Below are 25,313 nucleotides of genomic sequence, written 5' to 3'. Positions count from 1 at the left end.
ACTGATCCTCTGTCCCCTCACCAGCAAACTGATCCTGTGATCTTCACAAAGGTTTTCCTCAGAATACTGACCCTGTCTCCCACCAACCCAACTGTTTCACCCTTCTGTTTACCTTCAGAATTCTTTTCCCTCTAATCCAGAGGAGAGAGACACTTATTGCTGGCAGGAGGCAAGCAGTAGCTTCAAGAGGACACAGGGCTGTGGCCTGCAGAAAAAGAGAATGATGTGGAGTGCTTGTACTAGGACTCTGTTGCCTCACACTCCTGGACTGGACTGGTTCTAAGGGCAAGGATGAGAGAATGTTGGCTGTATCTCTTTTTGGTCATAATTATTGAAACAACTGTTCCTGCAGTATTTGCATCCTTTACTTCTGGCCTCTGTAGTAAAGAAAACTCTGTTACCTGACGTGTGGTAGTGTTAATGGGGACCCACAGAAAGCTAGAGCAGGGGTCAGCAACCTCTGGCATGCGGCTCGCCAGAGTATGCACCCTGGCGGGCTGGGCCAGTTTATTTACCTGCTGCGGTTCGCCATCCCAGGCCAATGGGGGCTGCGGGAAGTGACAGGGGCGAGTGATGTGGTGGCTGCAGCTTTCTGCCACCCCCATTGGCCTGGGACAGCGAACCACAGCCAGTAGGAGCCATGATCGGCCGAACCTGCCGGCGCGGCAGGTAAACAAACTGGCCCAGCCTGCCAGGGTGCTTACCCTGGTGAGCCATGTGCCAGAGGTTGCTGACCCCTCAGCTAGAGCCGGAAGTGCCTAATAGTTGGACCACATACACTTGAATCCAAGCTTGTTCTCAGGTCAACATGCTGACCCCTAGGGAATGGTGTATGACACACTGTAGTGGGGTCAGTTACTGTATTATATAATCATAAGCCTCTTTCCTTGTGTGTTATCATAATCCTTTTAGAGATGAAGGCAAAAGGGCAAGGGGCTGATTTTCAGAACTATAGGCACTAGCTGCTCCCAATTATTTCAACTGCAGTTGCAGGTGTTCAGCATTTTTGTAAATCAGGTCCTAAGTTACTTGGTCAAGGCCACAGTGGGAGTCCAGTTAGAACTGGAATTAGAATGCAGGAATGTTTGCTTTCACTCCAAAGTAACCGTGCCATAAAAACGTATTTAACAACTGAATCCTATCATAGCCTATCAATTTCTGAGCCCAATCCTCAAATTTTATCACACAGAGTACATGGAAAGCTGGTTTGAATCCCTACAGAACCTCAGTGCTTCCAGACTGAACAATGTCACAAAAACCTTTGTACCAAGTGTCTGCATCCTGTTGAATCCAGGTGCCAGACACATTTTTATTGTGCATTGGGCCAGGATACACTAGGGTCCAAATTTCTGTATTGAAGTAGGAGCAGCTAGCTCTTTATTTAGCTTTCCAGTGAAGCAGGAGAGATCTGCTCTTTATTTAAATTGTTCTCTTTGGAGCTTTGGGTCCAAAATGTGTCAAGTTGGATCTAGGTGCCAGAATCATCTTTCTTCTATGCTGTTGTGCTGGGATGAATCAGGATCTAGATATTCCCTGTATAATAAGGAGCAGTTAGACTTGTTTTGTGTTTAGTCAGTGGGATTTGTGGATTCAGGGCACAAAGCTGGTTCACTCCAGGTTTTTGTGGCACCGTGTCCAGATTTAGTGGTGGACTCAGAACAGTTTTACTCTGTTCTTTTATCTCTGTGATAACTTTGGAGGATTGGGTCAACCAGACTGTGGAAGGATCCAGGCATCAGGTCTGCATGTTTGAGGTATGGTTTAATCGTGCCTTGCAGGGGTCTGGAGTTGTTTGGTGTGTGCCACCAGAGGCTACAATTGTTTTCTATGCTTTTAGGCACAGCTTTGGGCGCAGGATCCGTGTAGACCCAGCTCTTACAATGAAGCTGAGATGAACCCTAACATTTCTAGGTTCCCCTGGACATAGACAAGTCGCAGGCCCCAAGAGCCGCACAGGCCGAGTCTGCTCCCGTTCTGTCCAGGCGAGAGACTCCCTCCCCCGCGGAAATGGTCGCAGATTAGTCCCTACGCCTCGTCACCGCTCGAACCCGTAGCTTGTCAGCCCCAGGGCGGGAAAAGGGGGGCGGCTGGCAACACGCTGGGGGCGGGGCGGGGCGGGAACCTGCGGGCGGTGCAGGCGGAGGGAGCGTGTCAGCCCTGTGTGCTCGATGTTGTGGTCTCTTTAAGGCGGCGGAGGGGGAGGGAGACTCTCGCGATATCAGTCTTGGCGCCGTGACCTCCATGTGAGAGCGGCAGCTGCTGGTAAACACTCCCCGGGGCTCGGACATGGCTCCCGGCAGTGCCCATTAGACCTGGCTGCGGCGGTTCGCTCGGGACGCTTCTGCGTATTGTACTGCACCCGGGAGCTCGCGGCCTCGCTTACACGTCGCTGCGGGCGCCCTCGGACCGACGGGGGCGGGGGTCTGGTCTCCTCGCCCCTGAGAGCGAGGCCGACGGCCCGGGAGGCGCAGGCTGCTCCGCGGCTTTACAATCCTGCCCCACTGAGCGAAAACAAAGACGCAGCAGAGGCTCCCCCGCCCCACGCGCACCCGGAGAGCGGGCGGGAGCCACGACCGGCAGCTTCCCGAGCGGTCGGCAGCCGCGCACCATGTGGATCCAGGTGCGCACCATAGACGGCACCGAGACCCAGACCATCGACGACCTGAGCCGCCTCACCAAGATAGAGTGTCTGCGGGAGAAAATCCAGGAGAGCTTCCGAGTGAGCCCCGAGCGGCAGCGCCTCTTCTACCGGGGCAAGCAGGTGAGGCGGGAACGCCCCCATACCTGCCGCCACCCCCCGCGCTCTTTGTGTTCCCGGGGGTGGCGCGCCAGGCTGCCCGGCCATGCGAGCCGCCGGCTCCGGCTTTTGTTTACTCGCTCGGTCTAGGGCAACGTGAGTGGTAGGAGAAGCCGAGCAGCCAGGCTCCCCCTTCCTAGGGCTCTGCTGGCCAAGGGACTAGGCGGCGTCCCCCGGGGGAGAGGGTGTCGGACCGATTCCTTTGTGTTTGCTTCCCCAGCTGGACAGCCTCGCGCCTCCCCCTGCCGTGCCCGGGGATGGGAGGAGACGCGGCGGCTCCTCGAGGCTTCCCCCGGGTGTCCCCGTTGGCTTCAGCAGGGGAGGTGCCTCCCCCGGCTGTGTATAAAAGCAGCTTCCAGGGCGGAGCGCTGCTTTCAGGCCCCGCACGTGTGCATGTGGCGCGGGGAGGGGGGCTAGGGGCGTGGGCCTGAGCGAGGTGGAGGTCTCGCCTCCCTGGCCTCGCGCCAAGGACTAACGGTTTTGTGGCAGCTTTGGGCCTGGCTATGAACCCTCCCTCCTCCTGGGGGCGGGGGGCCGCTCTGCACAAACGGGGGCGGGGGGGGGAGGCGCACGTGACTAGACCACGTGGATGCAGGGGGCTCCAAGAAGTCTCCTCTTAACCCGCCTTGGCTTCAGTTTCACTTGCACGAACTTAATAAGCCTGAGCATAGCTTGCCCCAGAAGGACTTTTGCACCTTGTCTGCACTAGCCCGTCTCTTCCCCCACCCCCTAAACATCCCACAGTTTCCACTTCTCCAGTGGGAGAGCTACCACAGACAAGGTACTAGTGCCTACTGAAGTCATACCAGTTGCATCAGCTGTCAGTGGATTGAACAGTTTGTCAATACTGTGATTAAAAATCTATGTGAACTATGCTGTGGCTAGAACAGGGGTTGGCAACCTTTCAGAAGTGGTGTGCTGAGTCTTCATTTATTTACTCTAGTTTAAGGTTTCAGGTGCCAGTAATACATTTTAACTTTTTTTGAAGGTCTATTTCTATAAGTCTGTAATATATAACTAAACTATTGTTGTATGCAAATTAAATAAGGTTTTTAAAATGTTTAAGAAGCTTCAGTTAAAATTAAATTAAAATGCAGAGTGCCCCAGACTGGTGGCCAGGACCTGGGAAAATCAACTCTTGTGGCACAGGTTGCCTACCCCTGGGCTAGAGCAATGCTAGGTATGGGCAGGTCCTCTTTGGACACAGCAATATCTGTTGCTGTAGCTGTAGGTGCTATCATCATCATATAGACATAAGGTAGTGGTAAATGAGGTATTTAGAATTCTGCAAGAATAGTAGCAAAAGGACATAAAAGACAAAAGGAAAAGGAGGTTGGATGTGATGGCACCAGAGATGCATACTTCAGTGTGGTTGAATCCTTCTTTTTATAGAGTGATCTGGGCTAGCACTGGATTCAGTGTGGCTCTAACCGCTATGGCCAGATTATCTGTCTCCAGGATTAAACCTTAAATTTAACAGACTAGATATGTATTGGTGTGAATAATAGAAGTAGTCATAAGGAATTGGATTTAATATTAGTCATCGAAAGGTGACCTTTTTTAACATGTTTTTCTGTGTCTAGTGCTGCATAGAGGGAGGAAATGTCTGTGAAAGATACTATAAAAAGATTGCAATTCCTATGGCAGGAATGTTAATCTGAAAGTTAACTTTAATTCTCAAGTAAAATTTTGTAATTGTGAAGCCAGAAGCTGAAGCAGAGCTTGGAGTATTTAGCAGTGGGCAGAGTTGGCATCAGTTTGACCTTTCTTTCAGTCATGTTGATGTCAATACATCTACTCACTTCCTGAAGGGGAGATTGGGGTCTGACTTGTTGATTGCAGGAGATGCAGGGACATAGAGCTGGTTAGAGCAGAAAGTCACAGCTTTTGTTTCCACCTTGATTCCCCCTCCCTTTATTTCTGCCCTGCAGCTACTATGTCTGCTGCCTTCTCCTCTCCTCTCCTCTCCCCTCCCCTCCCCCCCAGAAAAAAAAAAGGCAAAACAGCTCTGTAGGCATTCATGGCTATAGATCCATAAAGGACCCTTGGTAAAAGTGCTCGACGCCATCTGTACTAGAACTTCCACTATTCCTGTAGTTGTGGAAAAGTAAATCTCACTTTTGCTAGACTGGCTCTTAAAGTGGAGACGCTTACAACAGGGTACAGCCTCCTAAACTTTGTTTATCTTAGCAAAGGTCACACTTGCTCATGATAGTGTTGCCCTTCTACAGAAGTAAAGTTGGGCTTCCTCTGCTACTTCCCTTCATCACCTGTTCAACTCAACAGATTAAAATTGAAGTCTTCTAATCTGCCTGTGATTAACTCTTTGCAATTCTACTTTTTAAAGTAATTTAAGAGACACTGGTATGATACTCAGTAAAGCGGTAGTTACAGCTGAATTTTTTCGTTTTCAAGTTTTTTTTAACACTTCTCACATTTTTAAATATGGTAACATACTTTCTTTCCCTCTCCCCTAAAATTAAGCTTCACAGAGTTCAGTCTAGATTTGACACTTGCCAATCTAGAACTCATACCAGAGGACTGAAAGAGGAGGTCTCTGAATTAAGGATATGTCTGCACTACAGTGGCACAGCTTTGAGTCTGCAATTGTGCTGCTGTAACAGCATAGTGTAGATGGCTCCTACATCGACAAAATGGGGATTTTCCTGTTGTGTAGTTCATCTGCTTCTGAGAGGTGATAACCGGGTCTATAGAAGAAATCTTCTGTCGACCTAGCTGCTTCTATGCTGTGGATTAGATTGATTTAAATGAAGAGATCTGGCTGATGAAGTTAGTAGTAGGAAAAGAGGGCAGCCAAACTGCATTAATACTACTTGAGCTAGATGTAATGCTTTCCTAATAGTTCTTTTCTGTGTAAGCAATTGCTGTAACTGCCACATTGTTTGTAAATTATGAATGGACTAAGAGGTGGCCTTAAATACGAATAGGAGGGTGTCTATGATTTATCTCAAGATGGGAGGAACAAGGAAAGTTTTAGGAACGGTGTTCATACATAGGAAAGTAGCCTAACAATAAGGGCATGTCTAAAGAGTGTTTTTCGTACTGTTTCACTCTGCCTGGAAACCAAGGTAGTTAAATCAGTGTAACTCTCTAATGGGGCAGCAATTATACTGATAAGTTATACCAATATGAATAACTATTTTGGCAAATCTGTCGAGCTCTTCTGGTGTCCCTTACAAATGGCAGGTACGCTTGCAGACAAGCTAAATAAGCATCTCTTTTTTTACCAAAAAAAAGTGGTTGAAATTCAAAACTCATAAGTCAAGGAAACCAAATTTCAAACTGTTCTTAACTCTGCTTCTTGCCCATATGCAGAATTTTATATTGCTGTTGTGTAGGATTAACGTGCAGTGTGGAGTTACTAGGGGAATTGTGACTGACTCTTATGTGGCTAATGTGACATTCTGGCTGACTTATAGCGTGAGTTACTTTTTTCATAAGACAAGGTGGTGGAAGTCACTAACTTTTTTTTTTTTTTTTTAATTTGAATGTACAAACTAACTTGAGATGTAACAAATAGATTCTGATTCTGAACTCCTTTCCTGCTGGAAGTTAGTTTGTCAGCTGTGCATGTGGGATTGAAGAGACTTTATCCCTTAAAGTATACACTGTCAAACATGAGGATCTGTGTACTGTGCTCAGTTTAAAGAGTGTTAGTGTCTCTTGTTCACTTGTTGTTTAGCAAAAATGGATGAATGTATTGCATTCTGAAAGAAACTAGTCCATTATACCTTGAGAGGGACATTCTCAGGATAAACTTCCCAAAGCTACTGCAATTCAGACACGTACACTATCATAAACTTAGCCATTGTTGCTTCTTGACATCTTACATTTTCTTTTTGGGCAAGAGCATTAGACCTTTGAGATGTGTAGTAACAAAGGGAGTAAAATTAAGCAGAGGACTGAACCCTGTGTGCCGCTTAAGTTTCACCTAAAACATTAGTTTACAAACATGAATTTCTACTGCATTCAGTGTTGTACAGAAGGACATGTGGCAGTATTCATGGGTGCAGTCTATCACTAGTGGCTCACTTCATAAAGATTCTTGACAATGTGAAAGAGTTAGGTCTCTGGTGATGTGACATGCATCTGGCGAAATGGGTATTCACCCACAAAAGCTCATGCTCCAATACGTTTGTTAGTCTATAAGGTGCCACAGAACTCTTTGCTGCTTTTACAGATCCAGACTAACACGGCTACACCTCTGATACTTGACTCCTTAAATGAGACTAATCTAGGAAATGTGTCAAGATATTTTGGAAGTCTGGAGTTTTTTCTGCAGACTTGCCTTGTTCTTCCTTACTTGCTAACTTCCTGTTTTATGATGTCTTAAGACTTCTAAAAAAACTAGTCCCTTTGTGCCCCTTAGACTTAGAAAAGAGCCTGGATGGGAGTTGAGTCTTTCCTGCTTGTTTAACCTTAAATGTTAGGCATGTAAAGTCTGGTGTTCTTGGATTTATTGGAGGACTTCTGTGAGGTCTCAGATGTTTATGGTGAGTTTTCTCTGCTTAATGGACAAGGTTGAGATGTAAAATCATGAAAGGCCCCCTTTATCCAAAATGTGAAAGGGGGCGGGGAGAACAAGCTTTGAACAATGAGTATGTCCATTCCTTTTGATTACTGAATTTTCACCCTGGGCTCATGGTGTCACCATTTTACTTATCCCTGTCAGTCTTCCATCAAAGACAGGATCTGAGCTTCTCATGTAAACAGAAAAAAGTTTGAAAACCTTTTCAGGCTAGCTTTTTACATGAAAGCGCAGCTTTGGATATTTAAGTGATACTGTTAGGGCTGTATATGTTTTCAACAGCTACTTTCCAAGAGAGGGTAATGTCGTCTAATTTCTCTGTATAGTACATGTAAAATGTACCTTTCAAGGTCAGATATGTAGGAGGAATGTAGCCTGATGGTTTTTTCTGCAGAAGCAACTCAAAATCCCTACTTACAGTTATAGACTCATAGAATATCAGGGTTGGAAGGGACCTCAGGCGGTCATATAGTCCAACCCCCCTGCTCAAAGCAGGAAACCTCTAAGGAAGGAGATTCCACCACTTCCCTAGGTAACCCATTCCAGTGTTTCATTGCCCTCCTAGTGAAAAAGTTTTTCTTAGTATCCAACCTAAACCTCCCTCACTACAACTTGAGACCATTACGCCTTGTTCTGTCATCTGGTACCACTGAGAACAGTCTAAATCCATCCTGTTTGGAACCCCCTTTCAGGTAGTCAAAAGCAGCTAACACATCCTCCCTCATTCTTCTCTTCTGCAGACTAAACAATCCCAGTTCCCTCAGCCTCTCCTCATAAGTCACGTGCTCCATCCCTCTAATCATTTTTGTTGCCCTCCGCTGGACTCTTTACAGTTTTTCCACATCTTTCTTATAGCGTGGGGCCCAAAACTGGACACTTGTACTCCAGATGAGGCCTTACCAACGTCTAATAGAAGGGAATGATCACGTCCCTCAATCTGCTGGCAATGCCCCTGCTTATGCAGCCCAAAATGCCGTTAGCCTTCTTGGCAACAAGGGCACACTGTCGACTCATATCCAGCTTCCTGTCCACTGTAACCCCTAGCTCCTTTTCTGCAGATTTATGTTCGAGTCTGCAGAAGTTGACCATGGCAATTTATTACAGGTCTCTGTGTAGCTAGCAAGCAATTCACAATCTGTATTGCAAGAAATGTTATCTGAGTCCCCTCCCTTTCTCTGAAGTATTCCAGTAGTGTTTAAAAAAACAAACAAACAAAAAAAAACACTTGGAGTAACATAGGTAATCCTGTACTTTAAAAGGCATAAATTGCTACTGTGCTTTAAACAGTAAGAGAGCTTTCTTTATCAAATATGCCATATTTGACAAAGAAAGCTTTGTATAGAACCATTAAAATGCCAAAAATCCTTATTTTAGTAAACTGGTTATAGCCTATGTGTGCACTGAAGTTTATTGTAAATAATTATTATAACTAACAGTTCCAGAATATCTTACTAACAATTTGTACTGCAGAAATGCTAAATGTATTTTACAGGAAATGGCAAAATGCTTGTATACCCAAGTAAAAGTTTTTGTAATGGAAGTAAAGGAGATCTTGGTTTCAGTAGACTTACTCTGCATACTTTTTTAGAACTAAATACAGTAAACTATTTTCAAAGAACCAAACTCTGATCATTGTGGGATCCCTAGCTTCAGTTATAATTCTGGAAAAAGGAGCAGTAAAAAATGTTGAGGTTTAAGCTTGAAAACTTGCCACAAAACTTAAACTGATCCACAAGTCTGCACAGGAATTAAAACAAATTCCTGCTGCAAAGTTGGGTTTGTACAACTGAAACTTACATGGTATCCTATTTTGAGTTATTTACTTCAGATCACAAAATACTAAAGTTACTTCAGTTTGAGAGATTAGTTTTGGGATATGGAATTGTCAGGCTCCTGATTAAAATCTTATCCAGGCTGGAAACTAACTAACTTGCATCTCACTGTTGCATGAGCTGTTTGGCTCATGAGAGCTTAGTTGTTTCTGTAATATGGACAGATATCCATCAGCAAAACTGACATCCTGTGTGGTGATCTTATCAGAGGTCAAATATGGAAGGGTGTTGCAGTCTAAACTGTCCTCTTAGGGTACGTGTACAGTACAAAATTAATTCAAAATTATTCTATTTGAAGTTTTGGAAGTGATTTTATACATTCGGTGTTGTGTGTCTCCACTAAGGCGCGTGAATTTGGCAGAGTGCGTCCACAGTACCAAGGCTAGCATCAAATGTTGGAACGGTGCACTGTGCGTAGCTATCCCACAGTTCGCACAGTCCCTGCTGCCCATTGGAATTATGGGTTAAGCTCCCAGTGCATGATGTGGCAAAAACATTCTCACGGGTGTTTCTGGGTGTGTCATCACTCGCTTCTCCCTCTGTGAAAGCTACGGCAGACCCCATATTGCCAGCAGACAGTGCAGTACGGTGCACCGCCTGTCTCCTGGTACTATGAATCCACCTTGCATGTCCTGTCGTCTTTCTGTCTACTCTTATCTAATCATTTCCTGCCTTTTTTCGGTCACCGTGAATCAAGCAGCACAGCTTCCGCCACAAACGCTGCTCTCCTGCTCTTGCAATGCTAGCAAATTTATCCATGTTGGTCCTGGGCTCCCATGGAAGCTACAGAAGGCAACCATTTCCCGCCATTTTTCGGCCAGTGTGAACTGAGCCGCACAGCTTCGACCGCAAACTCCGCTGTCCTGCTGTTGCAGCTCTAGTGAGCTTCCCGCCTCTGTGAACACTACAGAAAACAACCATTTCTCTCCTTTTATCGGCCATCTTGAACCAAACAGCTCTCCTTTGTTTCATGTCCTCTTTCCAGGATTACCTGTGCAGGCACCATAGCTCGGCAAGCATGGAGCCTGCTCAGATCTCCGCTGCAGTTTTGACCATTATAAATACCTAGTGCATTATCCAGCATTATGTGCAGTGCCTGCAAAACCGGACAAGGAAGCAACGACAGTGCGATTACTATATAGTGAGGACATGGACACAGATGTTCCTAGAAGCACGCCATGTGGCAACTGGAAGATCATGGTGGTGTTGGGCCAGGTTCATGCCGTGGAACACCGATCCTGGGCCAAGGAAACAAGCACAGACTAGTAGTAGCGTATAGCGTTGCAGGTCTGGGATGATTCCCAGTGACTGCAAAACTTCTTTGTGTGCTTAGGGCCACTTTCATGGAACTTTGTGACTTGCTGTCCCCTGCCCTCAAGCACAAAGACACCAAAATGAGATCAGTCCTCACAGTTGAGAAACGAGTGGCCATAGCACTGTGGAAACTTGCAACGTCCAACAGCTAGCGGTCAGTCGGGAATCAGTTTGGAGTAGGCAAATCTGCTGTGGGGGCTGATGTGCTCCAAGTAGCCAACGTAATCGCTGACCAGCTGCTATCAAGTGTAGTGACTTTGGGAAATGTGCAGACCATTGTGGATGCCTTTAACCTGCTGGGGTTCCGTAACTGCAGCGGGGCGATAGAGCACATATCCCTATCTAGGCCCTGGCACACCGGGGTGGCTTGTATGTAAACCGCAAGGGGTACTTTTCCATGGTGCTGCAAGCACTGGTGGATCACAAGGGACATTTCACCTACAAATACGTGGGATGGCGGGGTAAGGTGCATGATGCTCCCATCTTCAGGAACTCTGGTCTGTTCAAATAGCTACAGGAAGGGACTTACTTCCCAGACCAGAAAATTACTGTTGGGGATGTTGAAATGCCTATAGTTGTCCTCGGGGACCCAGCATACCCCTTAATGCCATGGCTCGTGAAGCTGTACACAGGCACCCTGGACAGTAGTAAATAGCAGTTCAGCTATAGGCTGAGCAAGTGCAGAATGGTGGTAGAATGTGTTTTTGGACGTTTGAAAGCGCGCAGGCGCAGTTTACTGACTCAGATCTCAGCACAACCAATATTCCAATTGTAATTGCTGCTTGTTGTGTGCTCCACAATATCTGTGAGAGTAAGGGGGAGACATTTATGGTGGGGTGGGAGGTTAAGGCAACTCTCCTGGCAGCCAGTTTTGCACAGCCAGACAACAGGGCGATTAGAAGAGCGCAGCAGGGCATGCTGTGTGTCAGAGAAGCTTTGAAAGCCAGTTTCATGACTGGCCAGGGTACGGTGTGACAGTTGTGTTTTTCTCTTGAAGTTACTCTCCCCCTATATATATAAAAAAATTCCCCTCTCACCCCATGGGTGGTATGTGTCTTCCTCAACCTCGGGTCCTCTACCAGAGGCCTTTTGGAGGTTCTGCGCAAGGTATTGAGCTGTTCCTAGCCTGCACTCTTCTGGACAGAGAGCTCTATGTTGTCTGGGATCTGTTGGAGCCACTCACCCAGCTTAGGAGTCACAGCCCCGAGTGCTCCTACCACCACTGGGACCACTTGGCCTTCACTTTCCCACATCCTCTCTAGTTCCTCTTTTCAGGCCCTGGTACTCTCCAGTTTCTCATTCCTTCTTCCTGATGGTTGCATGTCGCTGGCACTGCTATATCTATCACCACGGCTGTCTTCTGACCATCCTTGTCTATACCACAAGATCTGGTTTGAATTGGCCAGTACCTGCCTTCCGTTCTGGATCTGGAAGTCCCACAGATCTTAGCCCCTGCATATCTCGCACAACCTTCTGCTGAATCTCCCCATCTGGTCTTGGGAAGGTCTACCCATTACGCTGTGCAGTTGTTCCTGTACACCATGCCAGCCACTTGGTGTGCCGTTCAGTGTACTGCGTTCCTGCCTGCATCTTACATCTGCACTATGTGTTGACTGTCTCTGAGGCCTCTCTGCACAGTCTGCACCTTGGTCCTCTCTAGTGGGTAGACCCCTGCTTCAAATGGATCTGGTGCTTCAGTGCCTGTTCCTGTGCTGCTAATGATCTGTCTCAAGTGCTGTCTTTTAGTGCCAGCCCTTCCAACCACTGGTAGGATTTCCCAATGTCAGCCACCTCAGCTATCTGTCGTGGTACATCCCATGCCAGGGTCTTGTCTTGCCATGCACTTTATTATCACATCAGACAGGAACAGCATTACACTGACGGTACAACCAAGTGGCAGGCATTGTGTACAGGAACATCTGCAACAGCGATGGGCTAGACTTCCCAAGACCAGATGGAGATCAACAGAGAGTTGTGGAGAATAGCCAAGGGCTAAGATTTCTGTGGGACTTCCAGATCAGACCGGACAGGCAGGTACTGGCCAATCAACCAACATCGTGTGGTAATATAGACAAGGATCAAAGACAGCGGTGGTGAATAGATTAGCAGTGCAAGCGAAGCAACATCAGGAGGAAGGAATATGAGAACTGGGAGAATACCAGGGCCTGAAAAGAGGAACTAGAGAGGATGTGGATGTGGAAAGTGAAGGCCAAAGTGGTCCCAGTGGTGGTAGGAGCCCTCGGGGCTGTGACTCCTAAGCTGGGTGAGTGGCTCCAACAGATCCCAGGAACAACATCAGAGCTCTCTGTCCAGAAGAGTGCAGTGCTAGGAACAGCTAAGATACTGTGCAGAACCCTCAAACTCCCAGGCCTCTGGTAGAGGACCCAAGGTTGAGGAAGACACATACCACCCACAGGGGTGAGAGGAGAATTTTAACTATATATATAAAATGAGAAAAGAAATAAAGTCACAATTGTTTAAAAACTGTTCTTTATTTGTTGCACAACACATTGAGAGAGAAATCAGAAGGTAGACTGGGGGAGGGGGAGTTATTGGGTTAGGGGGGTGGAGGAGGAGGGAACAACAAGTCCAGAAACCAAATCAAAAGTTCACATGTCGGCTTTCTTCTGCTTGGGCGATCCTCTGGGGTTGAGTGTATGGGTCTCCGTTGGCTCCCCTGTCTTGTTTTTGGGCATCTGGGTGAGGAGGCTATGGCACTTGAGGAGGAGAAGGGAGGGTAGTTATACAGGGGCTGCAGCAGAAGTCTGTGGTCTTGCTGCCTTTCTCGCATTAGATCCACCATACGGCACAGCAGGTCAGTTTGCTCCCCCGTGAGCTTGACCATAGCTTCCTGCCTGCTCTCATCGTGCGTGTCTCTCCTCTCTTCGTGTTCCTGTAATGCTTTCCAGGACTCTGCAATTGCTTGCCACCATGCTTTCAGCTGGGCCATATCAGTGCGGGAGGACTGCATGGGCTCGGCAAACATGTCATCTGGAGTTAGTTTTTTCTGCATTTTTTGTCCGCGTTGAAACATTTGCACCTGTGGGAGGAGAAAAAGGGAGGGTAGTATTAAGATACATTTCAGAGAACAAAGGGGACACTTTGTCAGTGAAACAGGCAATTCATAGTACACAGCACATGTTCTTTCTGTACAAGTTAACATTTTGCTTCTTATACTGAAGTGCCTGCCACTTTGTGTGTGAGCCATCACACATGGCCGGGCAACAGAATTCAGCTTGCAGGCAGCCATGGTAAACCCTAGGAGCATGTGGTTTTCTGCTGCTTCCACATTCATTTCAATGCTTTCAACCTGCCGGGCCCCCTTTCCCATGGCAAACCTACCAGGAATTGCTTGCTATATAAAAGGAGGACCTGTATGCTCTCTGGAATGATTGCTTCACACAACCTCCTCCTTCCCCCCGCCCTACTGCCTGGCTCCGATGAGGCTCTGAGCAGGGATGACCCCTTTAAACTAAACACTAACAGCCCAGCGCGGCTGGGTTTCCCCCCTGCCACGTGGCTCCGATCAGGCTCTCACTCACCAGAAGTACCTTCTCCAGGGTCATGGTCCGGGAGCCCTCCTTGAGAGTGGGCGGAATAGTTCCTGGCTAGGGGGCGAAACGGATTCCCCACTTGCCACCTGTGCACTGTTGTCGTCGTCCTCTTTGTCCTCCAATAACTCATCCTCCTTGCTCCATGCAACTCCCCCCTTGCTGGTGTCCACAGACAGTGGTGGGGTAGTGATGGTGTCACCCCCCATAACTGCATGCAGCTCACAGTAGAAACGGAATGTATGAGGCTGTGACCCAGAGCGCCCGTTCGTCTCCCTGGCTTTTAGGTACGCTTGCCTGAGCTCATTGTTTTTTGTACGACACTGCTCTGTGTTCCTGGAGCAGCCTCTTTCATTCATGGCCCTGGAGACTTTAGTGTACGTATTTGCGTTTTTTTTTTTGTTTGTTTTGTTTTTTGAACATAGTTCTGCCATAACAGATTCATCTCCCCAACATGCGATGAGATGCAGTACCTCCCGTTTGGACCATGCTGGAGCTTGTCTGAAAATCCGAGACAGCATGATCTCTTATGATGGACTCTGCATGGTCGCCTGTGATGGTGGGACTGTGCTGATGGTGACCAAACAGGAAATGAAATTCAAAAGTTCCAGGGGCTCTTCCTGCCCACCTGGCTAGGGCATCGGAGTTGAATGTTGTCCAGAGTGGTCACAAGGGAGCATTCTGGGATAGCTCCCAGAGGCCAATAACTTTGAATTGCGTTCACAATACCTTTTAACCTGGGATTGCGATCTCGATTTAAGTGCTACTCCACTTGCTGAGGTGGAGTACAGAAGTCGGATTAAAGAGCCCTTTAAATCAAAAAAACCGATTTTGTCATGTAGATGTGATTGGGTTTTTGTGTTTCTATTTTGTTTTGTTTTGTTTTTTTTTTTTTCTTCAATTAACTTGGCTAATTCCAAAATAACCGACCAGTGTAGACCAGGCTTTACACTTCTCCAGTACAGGATTGAGGCAAGTAAGGTGGCAGGATAGGAAACTCTGCATACTGCTATAGCAGCAGTTTTCAAACTTACTTTCTGGTGACCCAGTTGAAGAAAATTGTTGATGCCTGTGACCCAATGGAGCTGAGGATGAGGGGTTTGGGGTGTAGGAGGAGCTCAGGATTGGGGGATTAGGGCTGCAACATGGGGATGGGGAGTTTGGGGTGTGGGACGGGGCCCTGGGCTAGGGCAGGGGGTTAGGAGGGGCTCAAGGCTCTGGGCTGGGAGTGCAGGCTCTGGGGTGAGGCTGGGGACAAAGGGGTTGGTGTGTGTGTGGGGGGGGGGTTCCATATGGGGGGGCTCGGGTCTGGGGCAGGGGGGTTGGGATGTGGAGTTATCTTGGGCAGCTCCTGGTTAACAATGCAGCGGGGGTGCTAAGGCAGGCTTCCTGCTTGTCCTGGCACCGTGGACTGTGCTGTGCCCTGGAAGCGGACAGCAGCAGGTATGGCTCCGAGGCGGATGTGTGCAGGTGACTCTGTGTGGCTCTCATCCGCAGGCACTGCCCGCCGCCCCCACCCCTGCCAATGGAAGTTCGGAGCCGGTGCTCAGGGTGGGACTAGCACAGGGATCCCCGGGGCCGCCTGCCTACAAGCCGGACCTGCTGGTGGCCACTTCCGGGGTGTAGCATGGTGTCAGAATAGGTAAGGACTAGCCTGCCTTAGCTGGGCAGCACTACTGATGGGGCTTTTAATGGCCCAGTCTCCAGTGCTGACCAGAGGTGCCACAACCCAGTGCCTTACATTCCACAACCCAGTACTGAGTCACAACCCACAGTTTGAAAACCTCTGTGCTATGGATGTGATATTGTAGAATGGGGAAAAAAGTTAAAATAAAGTTCTGTTCGTAACACTTCCAAAGAAAATATACCAAATGTAAACACAGTCAAGATTGTATCTTATTGATTCTGCAGACGCCTCCATGTTGCCATTGCTGCTTTTCAGCTCATAGCTATCTCAGCTTCATTCTGATGCTGCTTAAGACTACAACCTATTGGACATTTGTGAAACCATCAACTATGACAACTTAACCTTGCTGCCATATTGGAGGGTAGGAAGTGGGGGGAAGAAGTACATGGAGCTTGGACTTCAGTAGGAAGAGAGGCGTGCTAATGCGTAACTTAACGAGGTAAAATCCTAGTGGTGGCAAGGCAGTTCATAGTTAATGTGTTAGTAGGTGAAGTTAAAACTAAAGCTCCCTCATAGTCTTTGCTCCTGAAAGTTAGCAAGTAGAGTTAAAATGAAGACATTGGTATGCTGGGGGCCCAAGAGTATATAATCTGTGATCCTGCCCCCCCTCCTCTGGGCTCTGTACATCTACCTACCCTTCTGTAAATGTGTGGGACTCACCCCTGTGGCGCCTCCTACTGGTCGTTTCCAGGAATTAGCTCTCTAGCTGTTGGAGCACCCTCTCCAGGCTGGTGTCCCGCTACCGCTTGCTGGCCCTCTGTCCCTCCCAGGACCCCGGTGCTCCTTTAACGGGTGCTGCCCACTGGCAGTACCCTCACAGTCTGGGTCTCCCCCTCCCAGGGGAACCCCCACCCTCTATCCCCACTTTTCCTCAGTCTTGGCTACTGCCCAGTCTCCATCTAGCCCCTGTTCACTGGGGCAGACTGCAGTATAAGTCACTCATCACAGGTAAAGGGGTTTGGACATGTTGCCTCTGGCTACCCATGGGCTGCCCCTGCAACCCAGTACCTAATAGGCCTTACCAGGCTTGCACCCTGCGCTTTCCTTGGCCAGAGCTCCCTTGGCCTTTTCCTAGCTCTGCTCCACTCCAGATACCTGGTTAACCTCCCTGCAGCCAGAGAGAGACTAGTGAGCTCTTGGCTCCCAGCCTCTTATATAGGGCCAGCTGAGGCCTGATTGGGCCGTGGCCCAGCTGCCACTGTTTTCCCAATCAGCCTAGTAGCTGCTTTCCTTGCCACAGCTGTCTCCCAGGACTGTTTTAAGTCCTTCAGGGCAAGAGTGGGGTAAGCACCCCGCTACACCTTCTCATTATACCGCTGGATAAAAATAAGCTGCTTCTTCCATGCAGCCTGGGTTATATCAGCAGGAGCATGGAGAATACAGGAGAGACTGTCTCCTTGCTCTCAGTTTTGATGCCCAGCACCACAGCAACCCCTTGGTGTCAGGAGGAACAATTCTAGGGAACATCTTGCTCTGGGCCCCTGCAGTCCTGTGCTGGAACATGTACTATGCAGACAAGTTCTCCTGAGTTGCTATCCGTCAAACTCTTTAACAAGTCTACTGAGCATTTGCAAACAAATTTTCAGAGGCTCATAACTTGGGTGAATTTTCATGGAGACAACATAAAGCTCTTGGTCCAACAACAAGGCAGACTTCTTCCTTTCCAAGTTCTAGTCTTCACTCCAAAGCATGGGTGGGCTAGAGCTTCTGAATGAAATGGTTGTGAGAACTATTGTATTTTTCCCCTAATTTTGTTTTTGGAAATTGCTTGACCATTTTAGCTGAAACTTTAAAAATTAAAGTGCCTTGCATGATGACCGGTTTCAGATTGGTAGCTGTGTTAGTTTATATCAGCAAAAAAACAAGGAGTACTTGTGGCGCCTTAGAGACTAACAAATTTATTTGGGCATAAGCTTTCGTGGGCTCAAACCCACTTACCAGATGCATGGAGTGGAAAATACAGTAGACAGGTGTGTGTGTGTGTGTGTGTGTGTGTGTGTGTGTGTGTGTGTACATGAAAAGATGGGAGTTGCCTTACCAAATGGAGGTCAGTGCTAAGAAGACAATTAAAGTGAAAGTGGGTTGTTCTCAATAGTAGAATACTAGTAGAATACTCCTCCTGAAGGTCAAAACAACAGATTGGACTTCTGCATAGAGTGCTTCCACCGATGTGCACAGGCTGAAATTGTGGAAAAGCAGCATCACTTGCCCCAAAACCTCAGCCGTGCAGAACACAACACCATTCACAGCCTCAGAAACAACGCTGACATCGTAATCAAGAAGGCTGACAAAGGAGGTGCTGTTGTCATGACTAGGTCAGAATATGAGCGAGAGGCTGCTAGGCAACTCTCTAACACCACATTCTATAGGTCATTACCATCTGATCCCACTGAGGGTTACCAAAATAAACTACACCATCTGCTCAAGAAACTCCCTGAAGGAGCACAGGAACAAATCTACACAGACACACCCCTAGAACCCCAAGATCCATAAACCTGGGAATCCAGGATGCTCCATCTCTGGCATTAGCCAGACAATCCTGCTGTCAGGGTGCCATGTTGACTCTCTCCTCAGGCCCTACGCTACCAGCACTTCCAACTATGTTCGAGACACCACTGACTTCCTGAGGAAACTGCAGTCCATTGGTAGTCTTTCAGAAAACATCATCATAGCCACTTTGGATGTAGAAGCTCTCTACACCAACATTCCACACAAAGATGGACTACAAGCCGTCAGGAACAGTATCCCCGATAATGTCACAGCAAACCTGGTGTCTGAACTTCGTGACTTCTTGTCTTCACCCACAACTATTTCAGATTTGGGGACAATTTATAACTTCAAGTCAGCAGCACTACACTAGGTACCCGCATGGCCCCCTAGTATGCGAACAGTTTTATGGCCGATTCAGAACACTTCCTCAGCTCTTGTCCCCTAATGCCGCTACTCTACTTGTGCTACATTGATGACATCATCATCATCTGAACCCATGGGAAAGAAGCCCTTGAGGAATTCCACCAGGATTTCACAACCTCAGCCTGAACCAGTCCATACAAGAGGGTGCTACAGTGCAAATAAAAAGTGATGGTCACATGAACACCACCCTATACCGGAAACCTATAGACCACTGTATTTACCTACATGCCTCCAGCTTTCATCCAGATAGACCACATCACTCAATCCATTGTACACAGTCAAGCTCTAAGATACAACCACATTTGCTCCAATCCCCCAGACAGAGACAAACACCTACAGGATCTCTGTCAAGCATTCTTAAAATTACAGTACCCATCTGGTGAAGTGAAGAAATAGGTTGACAGAGCCAGGAGGGTGCCCAGAAGTCACTTACTGCAGGACTGGCCCAACAAAGAAAGTAAGAGAACACCACTAGCCATCACCTTCAGCCCCTAACTAAACCCTCTCTAGAGCATCATCAGGGATCTACAACCTATCCTGAAAGATGATGCGTCACTCTCACAGACCTTGGGAGACAGGCCAGTCCTCGCTTACAGACAGCTCCTCAACCTGAAGCAAATAGTCACCAGCAACTACACATCACACAAAAAAAACCCCACTAACCCAGGAACCTATCCCTGCAACAAACTGACAGCTCTGTCCACATATCTATTCAAGGGACACTATCACAGGACCTAAACACATCAGCCACACTATTAGGGGCTCATTCACTTGCACATCTACCAGTGTGATATATGCCAGCAATGCCCCTCTGTGATGTACATTGGCCAAACTGGACAGTCTCTACGCAGAAGAATAAATGGACACAAATTAGACGTCAAGAACTCCAACATTCAAAAACCAGTCTGAGAACTCTTTATTTTCCCTGGACACTCAATAACCAACTTAAAAGTGGCAGTCCTTCAACAAAAACTTCAAAAACAGACTCCAATGAGAAACTGCAGAGCTGGAATTAATTTGCAAACTGGACACCATCAAATTGATATTGAATAAAGACCTGGGAATGGATGGGTCACTGCAGAAACTAATTTCTCCCTGTTGTTACTCATATTCTTGTCAACTGTTTGAAATCGGCCAGCCTGATCACTTTTGTAGTGGTAATGAAGGCAATGTAATTTTTTCCTGCCTTGGTATGCTACTGTTGAGAATAGCCCACTTCTACTTTAACTGAATTGTCTCATTAGCACTGACCCCTACACTTGGTAAGGCAACTCCCATCTTTTCATGTACTGTGTATATGTACCTGTCTACTGTATTTTCCACTCCATGCATCGGATGAAGTGGGTTTTAGCCCATGAAAGCTTATGCCGAAATAAATGTTAGTTTCTAAATTTGTTAAACCCAGGGTTGAGAGGTCAGTCGTTGAGGTGGGCACTTAGGGATCTGGGGCAAAATCAGTACTTGGTCCTGCTAGTGAAGGCAGGGGGCTGGACTTGATGACCTTTTGGGGTCCCTTCCAGTTCTATGAGATAGATACATCTCCATTTATTATTATTATTTATTTATTATTTATTAAGGTGCCACAAGTACTCCTTGGTTTTGTTTTTTTTAAATAAATAAATGTTTTTTTGTCTCAGGCAGAGAGCCAGCATGGGGAAACTTCAGCTTAGCTAGTTAAAATTTAGCTAAATTTTAAGCAACTAAAAACAGAGTCTTAAAGTGGGAAGCATTTGCCAACTATAACCATAGGTAGCACTATCAGCTCCAGCTATAATTTGTTAGATTTGGGCTCTTGCAGATACCACAAGATCCAGCTGGATTAGTGCTATACTACAGTATACTTGAAACAGGATTGACAGTGAATTAATGCTGAGGTTAATGGTCCTTTAGATAGGACACTAGGTTCAAACTATGCAATTCAAGGGGAGTTACGCTGAAAAATCAATTGCTTCTATGTTAACAAATAGGTTGTATTTTGATTGCAGAGTTTTCTCTTTGAAATTGGCCAAACCTTGCTGAAATGTAATTATCCTTAGTGGTGTTTGGCATCAGTCTCTATAGGTACCTGAAAATGTACTTTGTAAGACAGGCAGACAGACACTATATATAGAATAGACACTTAGGCTCTAAGAGTAGAATGTCTTGTAGGTGAGAACTTAATGATGTGGAAAATGCAATGAACATGCCTAATACACTACAAGTACTATTGGTGCTGCAGTTAAAGCTGAGCTGCACATTTTATTAAACACTCATGGTAATGGTCTTATAAACATTCTTTAGGGGCTGCAATTTGAGAAACAGTAAAGTCCTAATCCCTTGCATGATACTAGGTTTTAGGAAGAAGTGTCAATTGTCTGTGAAACATAGAATCATACTTCAAAGTTGCTTTATAAATAAGTATCCAAATCTAATCTGCCCTGGCTAGTTAGTTCAAACAAGTTAAATCTAGAACAGACTTATGGGGGTTGCGTAGCTCAGTACTGATAAGTAGATAGTAAGTCTTGTTTCTAGGTCATCGAATTTTGGCCTAGGTTAGTGGCGGTCAGATGATTGCACTCTGGAAGGTATGAGAGAGCAACACCACTTGCTTCTCCTTTATGAATGCAGTTCTCATTCTGGTGTCTGGGGCAAGCATGGCACACAGATCCAGAAATGTGGCTTTTCATGTCCGAAAGTTCTGCAGCCACTGCTCGTCCCTTCATTATTGTGTGTTCCCACCAGTCAGTGTTTCTTTCTCAGGCCCAAAAGTGGCACTCCACCATATGCAACTGCTCTGAACGGCACCAGCACCCTTGAATTGTTTTGTTGTGTCCCTCAGCAGGCTGTCCTCAGATAAATTGTCATGTCTCCCATTGTCGTGGTGCTTCCTGTGATCTGCAAATACAGAAGAATCATGTGTCCTGTGTTTGCAGCATTAATGAGAATAGTGTTCAGGTCTGTGGGCTCTGTGCCTCAGTCAGAGATGGGAGACAGCAAAAGTGCTATGTGGGTTAGTGAGATTTTAAAAAAAATAAAATAAAAGTCCATAAAATATTGGATATGGATGGCATGATAGGATGGAGAATGTAGCTTCCAGAGATCCCTGGGTCAGTCATTTCTTTCTAACACCACATACCAAAAGCTTCTCAAAAGACATTGTATTGGAATGCAGCGTAGTGACACACTAGGATACCTACCCATGGTGCACCAAATTTTGCATCAACACCTCTGCTCTGAAAGAAACAGTACTCCCTAGCTTATCACTTACCTTGGATCAGAGCTTTGCTTACACATAGCACTTAAATTTATGACAAAAACAAGAATAAATCTTAGATGCTCATGATAGCAACAAAAAATATTGGAAATATAATTACATATATGCGTAGCACAGACATAAGCTGCCAAATATGCTTGCGCTTGAGGAATATACAAGCCTCGCTAGTGATATGCTGAAGTGACTCACCAAAGTTTGTAGTGTAGACATGGCCTAAGTCAGTAGGAGATAAAGACCTTCCGCAAGGTGCGGAGTTCCCTTAAGACAGTTATGTTGCTTCTGGGCTATGTTTTTGAGTGACTTAGGTCTGGTCTACACTACTCATTTAAACCGAATTTAGCAGCGTTAAACCGATTTAACCATGCACCTGTCACACAACGCGGCCCTTAATATCGATATAAAGGGCTTTTTAAACCGGTTTCTGTACTCCTCCCCAACGAGAGGAGTAGCGCTGAAATCGGTATTGCCATGTTGGATTAGGGTTAGTGTGGCCACAAATAGACGGTATCCCACAGTGCACCATTGTGACCGCTCCGGAAAGCAATCTGAACTCGGATGCACTAGCCAGGTAGACAGGAAAAGCCCCGCGAACTTTTGAATTGTATTTCCTGTTTGCCCAGCATGGAGCTCTGATCAGCATGGTGCCGATGCAGTCCCAAATCCAAAAAGAGCTCCAGCATGGACCGTACGGGAGATACTGGATCTGATCGCTGTATGGGGAGACAAATCTCTTCTATCAGAGCTCTGTTACAGAAGACGAAATGCCAAAGCATTTGACAAAAATCTCCTGGCTATGATACAGTGTCCACAGCACAGTGCGGCCTGACAAGTGTAACGGAAAGCCAAAGAATCAAATGGGCTCATGGAGGAAGGGAGGGGGGACTGAGGACTCCAGCTATCGCACAGTCCCCAGCCGTCTCCGAAAAGCATTTGCATTCTTGGCTGAGCTCCTAGTGCCTGTACGGTCAAACACGTTGTCTGGGGTGGTTCAGGGTATGTCTCGTTAATTTACCTCCCTCCCGCCTGCCGTGAAAGAAAAGGGGGGGGGGGAAATAGTTTCTTGACTTTTCAGTGTCGCCATATGTCTACTGCATGCTGCTGGTAGGCGCGGTGCTGCGGCACTGAACAGCAGCATCCTCTCCCCTCCCTTCCCCGGTGGCAGATGGTACAGTGCAGAAGGACTGGTAGCTGTCCCTGTCATCATCCCGTGAGTGCTCCTGGGTGTCCTCAGGTGAGGTCGGCCGGCGGCGCCTGAGTAAAAATAGGAATGACTTCTGGTTATTCCCGGCAGATTGTACAGAATGGCTGGTAACCGTCCTCATCATAGCAACTGGGGGCTGAGCTCCATCAGCCCCTCTCCCCCAACTTTCATGTCTAAAGAAAAGATTCTGTACTGCCTAGACTATCATAGCAGCGGGATACTGGGCTCCTCTCCCCCACACCACTTACTGTCCTGTCTGGACTATCGTAGCAGCTGGAGGCTGCCTCCCCCTCATTTTTTCTCACTAAAAAGTCAGTGTTTCTTATTCCTGCATTCTTTATTACTTCATTACACAAATGGGGGAACCCTGCAATGGTAACCCAAGAGCGTTGAGGGAAGCAACGGGTGGGGTTGTTGCAGGGGCACCCCCTAGAATGGCATGCAGCTCATCATTTCTGTGGGATCTGACACGGAGCGGCTGTGCTGACTCCCGGTTCTGATGTACAAAAACGTCTGTTAGTCTATAAGGTGCCACAGGATTCTCTGCTGCTCTATTTTTAGATACAACATAAAGGAGGGAATGACCCGGGGGATCATTCCCATTTTTGTCTTTGCGGCCCTGGCCGACCTCAGCTGGGGACACCCATGACAGCAGCAAACAATACAGAACGACAGATAACAGTCATCTCATGGCCAATTTACAATGGCACAGCAGACGGTACAGAACGACTGATAACCGTCTCTGCTATCATGCAAAGGCAAATGAATGCTGCTGTGTAGCGCTGCGGTACCGCCTCTGTCAGCGGCACCCAGTACACATACGGAGACAGTGACAAAAGGCAAAACAGGCTCCATGGTTGCCATGCTATGGGGTCTGCCAGGGCAATCCAGGGAAAAAGGGCACGAACTGATTGTCTGCCGTTGCTTTCCCGGAGGAAGGAATGAGTGATGACATTTACCCACAGCCTCCCCCCGACAATGATTTTTGCCCCATCAGCCACTGGGCTCTCATCCCAGAATTCCAAGGGGCGGAGGAGACTGTGGGAACTATGGGATAGCTATGGAATAGCTACCCACAGTGCAATGCTCCAGAAATCAACACTAGCCTCGGACCATGGACGCACACCGCCGAGTTAATGTGCTTAGTGTGGCTGCGTGCACTCGACTTTTTACAATCTATTTTACAAAACCGGTTTATGTAATATCGGAATAATCCTGTAGTGTAGACGTACCCTTAGTCACCTATGTGCAATAGCTTAATGGCTTTCTTCACTTTGTGTACACTGCTAAATGAATATTTAAACAAAAGCAGGCACTCTAGTCTAAAACATACTTTATCCAACCTGGATTGCAAGTTTAGGTCACAGTTTTATTGCACATAGTGCAGAATGTCGTCATTGTCTTCAAAATATGCAAAATGTATGTGACATCAAGCAGATTTGGCCAGTGTGGGGCTTCCTGTACAGAAGATCTTATGCTGTGTGATACTTTTGTCCTTGGGCTCTTGCTAGCTGGTACTTACTGAAACCATTTTCAGTTCTGTATGGCTAGTACCATATACCTTGGAGGTGCACAGAAACACTTCTGCTGGTTTTTATTGCATTAGAAACCAGAGAAGATGAGTGAGAATTGTGCAGCTTTCTCTCAACATTCATGGATATGTCTAGGGCCCTATCAAAGTTATGGTCTGTTTTGGTCAATTTCAGAGTCAAAGTATTTGAAAAATAAAAAATTTAATGATTTCAGCTATTTAAATCTGAAATTTCACAGTATTGTAATTATAGGAGTCCTGACCCAAAAAGGTGGTGTGGGGTGGGGTAGTAAGGTTGTTATAGAGGGAGTTGCGGTACTGCTACTTGTACTTCTGCGCTGCTGCTGGCACTGGTGCTGCCTTCAGAACTGGGAGGCTGGAGAGCGGTGGTTGCTGGCTGGAATTCCAGCTCTGAAGGCAGAGCTTTCACCAGCGGCGCAGAAGTAAGGATGGCATGGTATGGTACTAGCACCGTTACTTTTGCCCTACTGCTGGCGGGGCACTGTCTGCAGAGCTGGGTGCCTGGACAACAGCCGCCACTCTGTCCACCCAGCTCTGAAAATAGTGCAGGGTTAAGGGTTGTAATACCCTTATCCACCTAAAATAACCTTGTGACCCCCCCATTCCCTTTTGGGTCAGGATCCCCAATTTGAGAAATGCTGGTATTCCCCCTCTCCCCCCCAGT

General features: G+C 47.0%; 1 protein-coding gene across 3 annotated transcripts in view; it reads left to right on the top strand.

Moving 5' to 3' along the window:
* The first annotated feature begins 2,126 nt into the window (after window positions 1-2,126).
* Window positions 2,127-25,313, top strand: part of UHRF2 (ubiquitin like with PHD and ring finger domains 2) — a 190,294-nt gene continuing 167,107 nt past the window's right edge. Inside the window, exon 1 of one of the 3 annotated variants that reach the window (XM_032786058.2) lies at window positions 2,127-2,761. In XM_032786058.2, the coding sequence (XP_032641949.1) occupies window positions 2,609-2,761 (153 nt within the window). In that variant the 5' untranslated portion in view covers window positions 2,127-2,608. The remainder of the gene's footprint in view (window positions 2,762-25,313) is intronic. The other 2 variants (XM_032786061.2, XM_032786059.2) reach the window with 2 other exon arrangements.

Source organism: Chelonoidis abingdonii, chromosome 6, assembly GCF_003597395.2.
Source record: "Chelonoidis abingdonii isolate Lonesome George chromosome 6, CheloAbing_2.0, whole genome shotgun sequence".
Lineage (NCBI taxonomy): Eukaryota > Metazoa > Chordata > Testudines > Testudinidae > Chelonoidis > Chelonoidis abingdonii.
This window is presented reverse-complemented; position numbering and strand designations above follow the sequence as displayed.